This window comes from Vespula pensylvanica, chromosome 10 (genome assembly GCF_014466175.1).
Source record: "Vespula pensylvanica isolate Volc-1 chromosome 10, ASM1446617v1, whole genome shotgun sequence".
Taxonomy (NCBI): domain Eukaryota; kingdom Metazoa; phylum Arthropoda; class Insecta; order Hymenoptera; family Vespidae; genus Vespula; species Vespula pensylvanica.
In genome coordinates this window covers 7,241,262-7,252,994 of record NC_057694.1, presented here as the reverse complement: position 1 = coordinate 7,252,994, position 11,733 = coordinate 7,241,262, and the positions used below count along the sequence as shown (strand labels likewise).

Genomic DNA, 11,733 nt, shown 5'->3' with positions numbered 1-11,733 from the left:
ATATATATATATAGAGAGAGAGAGAGAGAGAGAGAGAGAGAGAGAGAGAAAGAGCGGGATAAATCGCTAATTATCCTTCCTCTCTAAAGGCGAAGCAAGATAATGATACTTTTAAAGGTTCTTTTCGTTACAAAGTTTTTAGGAAAGGGACTTTATAAAAACTCTTCTCCCTTCGTAAAAAGAAAAAACATGCTCGAACGTTATACGAAACGATTAGTACATCCCTCCTCCTCCTCCTTCTCCTTCTCGTCTTCAAGAAACAACTTTATATTTTCGAGATTTTATTCCTTTCTAATCGACTTAATTAATCGTTTCTATGTAATCTACCGTAAGAAAAAAAAAAAAAAAAAACAGATTACAATTTGTCGATTATGTAAAATCATCGATTCGTACAACATCGTTCGAATTTAAATTATGTAATCGTATGCACATTCCATTCCTCACGAGGACTCATGCTCGGAGTTTCATGGTCATTCCTTTTTCCCTCCGAAGATTCCTGTCTATATTTGATCGAGGGAGGGTTGCGATTTGGTTGCGAGTGGCAAAACGAAAGGAACAAATTCGTGGCTTTCATTCGTTAATCGGACAAACGGAAAGGGAGTAAGCACCAGGCCCAGTCCTTTGGTCGTACGCAATAACGCGGTAGTAGCCTGACGTTACGATTCAATTAATTATCCACATAATTACGAGCGCCGCTCGCCAACGATCGATACCACTCTACGATTTTTACATACGACTAAGAATCGATCAAAATTTATTATGTATATTATTATATATGTATTATTATTTATATATGTACATACATTTCTACCGTATCGTTGAAATGATAATAATAATATTATTATTATAATATTATAATTATAATAGTAATGATAATAATAATAATAATAATTTTATTATTGTTGTTGTTGTTATTATTATTATTACTATTACTATTATTATTATTATTATTATTATTATTATTATTATTATTATTATTATTATCGTGTTCATAGTTAACAACGACCGACATTGGACGATCGGATCGAATGATTTTTCTTTTTTCTTTAATCATCGATATTATCTTAACGATTTAAATGACGTAAACGAAAGAATCTTATGGATTATATCGTTGAATCATAAATCGAGCCGACGTATTTTCAATTGATAAAAATTGTTTAAACGATCGATCGCGTTCGACGACGTTGGACAAATCCTCGAAGGATATGACCAAAGGGTAATGGTCTACGATGAAAAGGATTTTACGAGGAACACGCTCAATCCAGTCCTGCATCGTAACCTCAAGGGATTATGTGGTTGCTTAAATTCGGTGGTAGCTTCGACTAAAAGTATCTCTTGAGATAGCGTGGAATACTCGAGACTCGTTTTACAAGCCAAGAGAAAGATAGAGACAAAAAGGAACAGAGAGTTCAGCATTTTCTTTTTCTTTTTTTTCTTTTTTTTTTTTTTTTTTTTTGTTTAGTTTTTCTTTTTAAACCATTTTAAGACTAAGCATTTTCCTACCCTCCTGAGTGGGAGGAAGGAAGGAAGAGGGGGAAGGAGGGCTGACGCAGTCTCGGTGCATTAATAAATGCATACGTTTTGATTTCCAATTCTTTTTTTATCCTCACTACTCCCCTCGATTCAAGTTTTCTTCCTTGTCGTCTGATAAATAATACAAAAGAAAAAAGATGAAGGGGGTGGAGATCCGAGGGGATGAAAAGAAAGATTAGACAACAGAGATGAATTTTTAATTGACGTTATTAATCCGGAAGATTCGTGTTATTCGTAAAATTCTTTTCTTCTCTTTTTTTTTTTTTTTTTTTCTGTTTCTACTCCTCTCGAAATCCATATCGATGATACGAGGAACAACGTTGCCAACATTTTTCCTTTTTTTTACAAAACAAACTTTCAATCTGAAAATGAAAGTACGGGGAATCGGTTGAACGAAGTGAACGTTTAATTGGATTAAAATCGATATATCCGCGTTGGACACGGTCGATGAAAAATATTCTAATTTTGCGACACCTTATACATTCAAATGATGATTAATCGTCGGGCGCGATCAACGATCCAATACGATTTATATTTCTCCAAATTTTTCAAACGACTTTACCGCGAGTATAAATACCAATTTCGAAATAATAAATATTCATCAAGTTATTTTGTCAAATGAATATTTTTTTTTTCTTTTATCTTCTTATTTCTTTTTTTTTTTTTATCGCTAAGACAATTCGTGATATTCGTTGTTGCTTTTTCTTCCTTTCTCGAAAATAATTCGATCCTCGTCGTAATGATAAATGATATTAATTGAGATATAGAAAATTGAAAATTTCGATTGATCGATTCTTAACAACGTTGTGGTGTCGATCAATGGTGAACGATGGTCGTATTTTAATATTCGGGACCATCGATACGTGGATTAACACGTCGAAGTGACGGCTAGCCACATAGGAGTCGATGGATCACGATGTACAGTGGCGATCTATAAATACCTAAGACTAATTAAACTAATTGCTATGAGAAAGATAGTAGGTTAAGAAAAGCAAGCTTGTCACGACGTTGATCTAATAAATAAGTAATATATATATATATATATATATATATATATATACATATATATAAATGTGCGTGTATGTACGTACATCACGTTTCGATTTCGTATCGCGGAAGCAAAATTTCAAATACTTAAATATGTAATACACGTTTGAAAATTTTATTAAACGTCGTGACAAGCTCGAAAAAACGCTTTTTGAAAAATGAAAATGATCGATAGTTAATATGCGACTATGAATTTTGCTTTTCTCTCGTAATTTTTAATATAATTTAGTGCCAAAAAGAGAGAGAGAGAGATAGAGAGAGAGATAGAGATAGAGATAGATAGATAGATAGATAGATAGATAGATGGATAGATAGATAGATAGATAGATAGATAGATAGATAAGATAGATAGATAGATAGATAGATAGATAGATAGATAGATAGATAGATAGATAGATAAGTAATGAGAGAGATTGTTTTTACGAGCCAACAACGATTTTATTATACGCGAGGATTATTAATGGGAACTTGGCGATTTATATATTTTTTTTTCCTTTCTACTTTTTATAAGCCAGTCTTTTAAAATTAATATTTTTTTTTTCAGGATCGCGTTCAATTTCATTCGAAACGAAACGAACGACGAGAAAAACCGGTCGGCTCGTATAAATTATATATTATACTACGGGAGTAAATGTCAACGTAGGTAGAATATATACAACTAAAATAACGTATGTGTACATATTACAAATAGCTGTAAGTATGTGTATATATATAATATACATATATACACATACATATATATATGTATATATACATATATATATATATATTTAATATTTATAAATATAATATATTTTTCTAAGTATCAAATGAAAACATGCACGTCGGGAATAGGGTTTCTCGAGTATATATATATATACGCATGTATATCTATATAAATATAATAATACTTTATAATAAAATGCAAAGCAACACTGGGAGAAATTTTACGTACCCTTAATGTCACTTTTAAATTATTCTCATTACATTAAATGGGAGAGAAAGAGAGAAAAAATAAAATAAATATAAATACGCACACGCACACGCATATATGTATATATATGTGCGCGCGTGTAACATAATGAGAATGAACGCAACAAAATTTGATCTATTCTGTCTGATCTTTTGACGAATAGGCTGTGAGAGTAGAACAAAAAAGAAAAAAAAATATGAGAAAGAAAAAAAATTGAGAAAAATATAAAAAGATATAGGAAAGGAAAGAAACGTACCGACAAAAAATTAAACGACATGAATAGAGAGTGTGTGTGTATATATATATATCAGAAGAAAAAATAAGAGAAAAGAAAGAAAAAGGAAAAAAAGAAAAGTAAAATGGAAAACAAGAAATGATTTCGAGCTCGCATAAAAGCGCAAGTACGTAAGCAGCGCGATATCATAGTCTCTTCGTGAGGTTTCTCTGAAACATTCTCAAAATCTTAGTTTTGTTTACGATACGGAATATATATATATATTTTTTAATTTTATTTTATTTTATTTTTTTGTTTTATTTCTTTTAACGACGCGAACCGTCCATTTTATATATATATATATATATATATATATATATATATATATATATAAAATTTTGTTCTTTTTGTTTTCTTTTCTTAATGTTCATTCGCATCGATCGAACATTTGTCTCGAATGAAATGCCCATTTATAAGAGATTGGCTTAAAAATATTTTTTTAGATAGGCCGCCTATTCTATCGAAACGACGAAGCATTCCGCGTAACGACAGATTACGATACGAATGTCGACTAATCCATACGACCGATATTTTCATTTCAATTTCCGAGTTGATTCCGCGCACCCGTCATTCTCGATCGATTTTCAATTCGAACTATGTCCCGGCTGTGTGTTCTCCTGTGTCCGTCACGATCGCGATGCGTACATAGATTAAATTCAATTTAATACTCTAATTAAACGTACGTTTATTTAGTCAAATTTAAATCATACTAAATTACGTTAACGTCAGCATTGTTATAATCCGTTTGGTATGCCGAACATTAAATGGCGCGGATTAAATTACGTGATTTTCTTTTTTTTTTTTATCCCTTTTTTTTTTTAACGCATCCTTTTTGGAGACGATCGACGGTGATTCGTGCATTTTCTTTTCTTTTTTAACAAACGACGATTTATATTTCGTTTATATCTTTCGTATTAATCGATGTTAAACGCGTCGAGAGATATACGATTTTTCTTTAATAACGAAATATATCGATAGCGTTTAAAAAAACGCGATCAATAGATTAAGACGCGAGTAGGAAACGTATAAGACGAATCGATATCGATGCAATTTAACGGAGTCGCGATTTTACGGGCTAAAGCTGTTTTGCGGAAGCGTAAATATGATCAGATTACCTATTGTACATGAGGATATCCGGTCTCCAAACCTTGTTCGGCGTTATATGGACATCTTTAACTCCGCCATAGTCCGATTGATTCCACTGTAGATTATAGTCGTTCCAAGACTGAAACAAACACGAAAAAATACAAAATTCTCTCTTTCAATTATTCGTACGATTGCGACAAAGAAGAGAAAAAAAAAAAAAAGAAAATAAAAGGAATAAAACGATGATGAACGATGATTTATTTAAAAACAAAAATTTTGCATATTTATCACTTGTAGATAAATCATCGTATCAAAGTGTGTATAACAATTAACAAGCGTACCATCAAGATTCTTCAACTTATCGTAGCACTAACGATTTTCATTAACATTTTCAGACAAGAAAAAAATGATCGATTTCATAAAGTAAATGTTCCTTAAGAAGATTGTAATCCGTAAATAGTGAAGTTTGCGAGAAAAAGAGAGGAGTGGTTTGTATAAAAGGTCCGACGATGAACGAAAGAAGAAAAAAAAAAAAAAAAAAGAAAAACAAAGAAGAAGAAAAAAGTATTGAAAAGTTTCGATCGCTAAAAGTGAGTAACAACAAACTTGGCTTTTTCCTCGACGCCGAGATTAATACTTAAGAGAATTCAACAACGAAACGTTTAGATAGGTTGGTAGCTAAGTACCCAGGTACCTTTTAAAAGTGAGTTTAATCTTTACTTTACTTTTTTGGTCGTACGTTTTTTTTTTTTTTTTTTTAACTTTCCGATCGAATCGATTTTTCATTTCGACGTTCGCTCGAAGAAAGGTATATGCAATTGAATCCGCGTTTTAAAGATTTAGAAAGGATTTATAAATTTGTATCTTTTCAATTTTAGTAGTTTCGGATCTTTCTAACGAAATTTTATATCGAATGCGATTAATTCAAACGGTTCTCTCGTTAAAGAGTTAATCGTCCGTATTGCACGATACTTTCAAAGCTAAAATGGAAAAGTTTGCGAGTTAACGCAACCCGACTAGAATTGATTGAATTCTATGAAACACACAATAAGAAGAGAGAATAAACTCTCGATCGTAAAGTCTGGTTCCTTTCGAAGAAACGTTTCGTAAACAACGTTTACAGATAGATAGATGGATGGATGGATGGATGGATGGATGGATGGATGGATAGATAGATAGATAGATAAATGGATGAATGGATGGATGGATAGATATAATCTAGCTTATCTACCATCAATTTGTCCGACGTTTATTGTATCTTTAAAACGGCGATTATTCCTGGGAAAAACATGAAAAACGATTCCATAGATTTGTATCGCGTGACAAAACGTTTTCACGTACTTGACATACATAGATAGGTACTGACGTTAGATTAGAAATGTTCATTAAATTTTTATATTTTTGTTGCATTAAAAAGCGCGTTAATCGCGCGCTACATTAAATACCTCGTATACATACATACATACATACATACATATATATATTTATATCGTATATATTTACATTAATGATATAGCACGTATGTACGCGAGATAACTCGACGTATAAGAGCAAAAAAAAAAAAAGAGAAAGAAAGAAATGATAGAAAATGAAAAAAGAAAAATGGAAAAAAAAAAAAAGAAAAGAAAGCGTAAACAACAACGACAAAAAAAAAAGGAAAAATAAGAAGAAGAAGAAGAAGAAGAAGGAAAGAAGGGGAAAAAAAGATGGTAGAATTAAAGAAAGCCTCAGAATCATTGCGTATTACTCTCTTTCAAAAGCTCGCAAACCGACGCGACGATCCAGTTGGGATTTGATGAAGTCTCCAGGACGACCTGGTTTTTAGCTCGATCGAAAGAAACGTCGAGGTTATCTCGTCTCGTCGTTGAACGTTTTCATAGTGCATGCATAAACGCAATACGTTTTCCATTGCAATTTTTATATTCTATGTGAGAAATGTGTGGGAGAAGGAGAGAAAAAAAAAAAGGAAACGAGAAAAAAGAGACAAGAAAGGAAGAAAAGAAAAAAACTTATCTAACTTTTAATTTGCCTAAGTTTTTAGCGAGGACGTATTACTCTCTCTCTCTCTCTCTCTCTCTCTTTTCTTTTTCTCTCTTTAAATTTGATCGTGGTCGTTTATTTAATTTCTACGTATTTGGAAACGTTCATTTTTGTATAGACATACATAGTTAATGGTCTCTCTTAATCGTATCCTGAAAGCGTCGTGGCAAGGTACGCGTATTTTCTTGCGTCTTGCGAATTTCTAAATTTGATTTTATAACGTCAAAGAAGCATACAATGACTCTACTCTAGTAGTTATTGTTATTGGCTCGGTACTGCTGGAAATAAACTCAAAGCGTGGAACGCGATTTATTGAGAGAATGAAAGAGAGAGAGAGAGAGAGAGAGAGAGAGAGAGAGAGAGAGAGAGAGAGAGAGAGAGAGAGCACTCTAAACTCTGCTAACTTTTAACGTACGCCGATGAAAGTAACGTAAAGCTTGTGCAAAATTAACAGAGAAAATGGAATTCGTGCCGATATTTCAATTTATATCCTTTCCCGTTGTGGTGTGTGCACCGTCTGTGAATTATTTGCCTTTACATTTTCATTTTCATCGTAGGAAACGAAATATCCTATTATTAATCTCTATGATAGTTGATTTAAAAGGACAAAACCATATGAAAATATTCAATAATAAAATGATCTACGTATCTCTCTCTCTCTCTCTCTTCCTCTCTTTCCTCTCATAGGGAAATATCAAAGTCAAACAAAATTAGATCCGACAATCTATCATAGATTTCTATTGTCCTGGCAATACAAGCACATAGAGGACGAGAGGCAAAAACGAGAGAGGTTCTCCTCTTCTATTCCTGGATCGTAGGAGTCACATCCATTGTGCTCGAAAATCTTGGCTTTCAATCTTGCTGAGAAGCCATCCAAAGCCATCCCTTTCGCGAGCAAGCATGCTCTCTCTCTCTCTCTCTCTCTCTCTCTCTCTCTCTCTCTCTCTCTCTTTCTCTTATATATATATATATATATATATATATATATATATATATATATATAGATATATATCTTTCTGTCGCTCTTCCCTTATGCAAGATACGACGTTCTTAACGAGCTATAATATTTCATATCATTTAATATTAAATCCTAACCATTACGCCTCGTCCATTTTATTCGACAAAATTTTTTATTTCGAACAAATATTATTACACACGATATATACACACGATATAAATCTCTGTGTAGTAAATATTTCTTTTTTCTTTTCTCTTCAAATCGCCATCCGTAAAGTATAAGTATGCAACAGTATCCCACGTTCTCGGTGATTAATAATAAATATCTCTTCTTGCTTGATCTCCTCCTCTTTAACGTCACGCGCTAAAGAGAATTCCAATGTGCAAGAAACAATGGGGATACCAGGATAAGGGCTAAAAGAAAAGAGAGAGGGAAAAGAAACATGAGCGACTACTCATCGATCGAACTTTCGGGTAGCAGGTGTTTTTATTCGTGCGACGTAATGGATAAACTTGGCCGAGTCTACGTTCCACATTTCTCCGATGGAATCCACCAATAAGAAACGCACTTAACACGAGCCGAAGGATAAGTACGAAGAGATAGACCTATTTTCATTATATGTATATGTGTACTGTATATAAATTTCTCTCTCTCTCTCTCTCTCTCTCTCTCTCTCTCTCTCTCTCTCTTTCTCTCTCTTTCTCTCTTTCTTTTTCTCTTATTCTCCATCCTCTTCTTCACGTAGGTTAAATAAGTTTTATTAACTTCGAAGGGATCGAAGGGTCGAACGATAAAGAGACGTACGATGTTCATGCTTTGTCCGTCCATTTGCAATATCCCTCGCGAATTTATAGGCATCTATAAATCATCCTGATGCTCCAATTATTATCGTTCTACACGAGACACGAACCCAATCCAATAGGCTTATCGGAGAGAAACCGGACCTTTTTACGTTTTCTTTTATATTCTTTTTTAACTTTCATTCTCGTGTCACTTTTCTCCCCCCTTTTCTTTGTTTTTCTTTTGCTTTTATAAAAGCAACTCGTGACCTTTCCTAACTTTGTTTTCCCTACGATTTATTCGAGCTCGTTTTCTTATTTTTATTCTTTCTTATGTATTTATTTATTTATTTACTTATTTATTTATTTATTTATTTATTCTTTTTTTTTTCTTTCGGAAACGATCGACTAAGATGCAATCGACCTAAATTTATACGAGGTTCTTTTTTTTTTTTATAAAGAGAAGGGAAAAAAAGAAAGACAGACAAAAAAGAGAAATGAAAAATGAGGAAGAGGGAGGAAAAATTCATTTTGTTTTTCGTATCGAAAAACTAATCGCAAGAGACGACTGTGTGACGTAGTAAAAACGTGAAAGAGAAAAAGAAAAGCAAGGAAAAGAAAGAAATATAGAGGAGGAGGCTTTTCCTTTCCGGTCGGAACGGCGTTTATTCGCGTACCACTTCTTGTTATTACGATTCCTCCTACGCTATTCCTTCGTGGCCTTTAATCTTCCTGAATCACGAAATACCTACCTCCGGATTTCGAGATGAAATGTGAAAACTAAAATTGATATTCTTCTTAAACTTAGTTTCCTCCCATAACTTCCTGTTATATTTAAAATCTGATCTTGTAAAACCGGCGAAGTTAGTTCATATCGAAGAAATTAATTAAACATCATTTAGTTACGCGATTTACGAGGACCTAACATATTTTCATAAAAATTCAACATCCGTATAATCTACTCCCACATTTGTGCCAATAATCGAACGCAAACATTTGTCCAACGAATTTGTCCTAACAACGTACTCCCTAACGTCAACGTATTTCAAGCTGGGATGAAAAAAAAAAAAAGAAAAAAAAAAGAAGAAAAAGAAAAGATAGAAAAAACGAATATCGATCGATCCGATCGAACAGAGAATGGAGAACGAAATCGAATCGAATCGATAGCGATCGATACGAAAGCGTATAAGGATCGATAGAGTGTCTAATAATTTGGAGGCTTTGCTAACCACACGTATTCGATGATCGAGAGGTTAGACAGTGGACGTATGTAAGTCACACAAGGCCGCAATAGTGGCTACGTACATTGGACCGCTCGAACCAAACTCACCCTACTTACCACCCGAGCCAAATCCACTCCCATCCGTCCCCACCATGCTTCTACCCATCCCATAACCCCTACGTATTAATGCAACTGCGTGCCTTTGGGTTAAGATCAATGCCACGGCACGATCTTCCGCGACCGCATCGACTCCGCGGCCAAGGGTTGTTCCCTTTCGAAGGGTTTACGCGTGAACTAGCAACGTGCTCGCGGCGACCAATGTGGTTCCAGTAGAAACCGCTATTTCCTTGCTTCTCTACACCCCTTCCTTTATCCTCACTATCTATTCTCACCCCCTTTTCTCAACCCCTCTTCTCACCCCTCGCCATCATCTACCTACCACCATCACCACCCACACCCACACCAACACCAACACCCACATCCATCCACGTTTCTCCACACAGCTTCTCATCCCTCGTTTTTCATTCACCCCCTTCTACCTACCTACTAACCCCCTAACTCCTAACAACGGTTTTCCTTTTGACGAAGGCAATTACGGTTAAGGAAAATTCGAAGGAGAATTCTCTCGGTGTTATCTCGTGAAAATCTCCAACGCGAAATGTTCCGTGTGAAATTTCTCTCTACGAAAAGTCAAATCAAGACTTGAAACAATCAAGGCTTGAAAATCTTGTTAAACTATTCGAACGTTTTTGAGTGCGGATTCGGGATTTAATAAAAAAAACTTGTTGCAACGTCCTAAAGTGGAATATTGTATGTATTTATTCTACGTAACTGTGTCGCGTGACATTTTTGCGAAATTATTGTCAAGCTGGGATGATAAAAAAAAAAAAAAAAGAAAAGAAAGAAATTTAAAAACGAGGGTCTACAGATTATGACAAAAAAAAAGAAGAAAAAAAAAAGATAAAAAAAATGAATATCGATCGATCCGATCGAACAGAGAATGAAGAACGAAATCAAATCGAATCGATAGTGATCGATACGAAAGCGTATAAGGATCGATAGAGTGTCTAATAATTTCGAGACTTTGCTAACCACACGTATTTGATGATCTTTGTTCGTTTGTTCATAAATGACAGGGAGAAAAAGAGAAAGAGAGACTTTTTCAATTTGTCTTTTTTCTCTCTTTTTTTTTTTTTTTTTTCATTTCTTTTTTTCGTTGTTCAAGAATGTTCAAGAGATTTGTAAAAGCTCCTGAACGAGCATTATCAAGTTTTTCATTGTATCCGATTAGAAAAACAAGGAAAAAGAAATGTGTACGGATCACAGAGACTGAGAGAAGGAGACAGCTCGTTAAAAACTTTTCATGCTTTTAGAAAATCTCTCGCGTGTTAATGAAACTTTTTATCGTACGAATTTACAAGAATTACATTTATACAGCTTTTTATAGATTTTGTTACAAAAGAAAAAGAGGAAGAAAGAGAGAGGACAACTTTTTCTTGAGAGTGAAACGTTTAAAAAGAAAAAAGAAAAAAAGATATAGGAAAGAGAAAGAGAGAGAGAGAGAGAGAGAGAGAGAGAGATGGAAAAAGAAAAGAAAAGAAAAGAAAAGAAAAGAAAAGAAAAAGAAAGAAAATTCTTGAAATAATTACGGACGATAATTGGACGAAATGAAATTCGTAATGTCGAGCGATTCAATTGAAAAAAAAAATAAATAAATAAATAAAAAAGAGAAAAACGCGGGTATGTAATTCTTTTCCTTCTTCTTCGTCTTCTTTGATTCCAAATGATCAGATAGAAAAAAATATGTGGTCTTTCGAATTCTCTTTCTCCACACTTGGACCA

General features: G+C 33.7%; 1 protein-coding gene across 7 annotated transcripts in view; it reads right to left on the bottom strand.

The window, feature by feature from the left end:
* LOC122632517 (acetylcholine receptor subunit alpha-type acr-16) overlaps positions 1-11,733 on the bottom strand; it is a 244,307-nt gene that overhangs the window by 113,116 nt on the left and 119,458 nt on the right. For all 7 annotated transcript variants that reach the window (XM_043819389.1, XM_043819384.1, XM_043819388.1 and 4 more), the window contains exon 5: positions 4,922-5,031. In XM_043819389.1, coding sequence (XP_043675324.1) covers positions 4,922-5,031 — 110 coding nt within the window. The remainder of the gene's footprint in view (positions 1-4,921; positions 5,032-11,733) is intronic.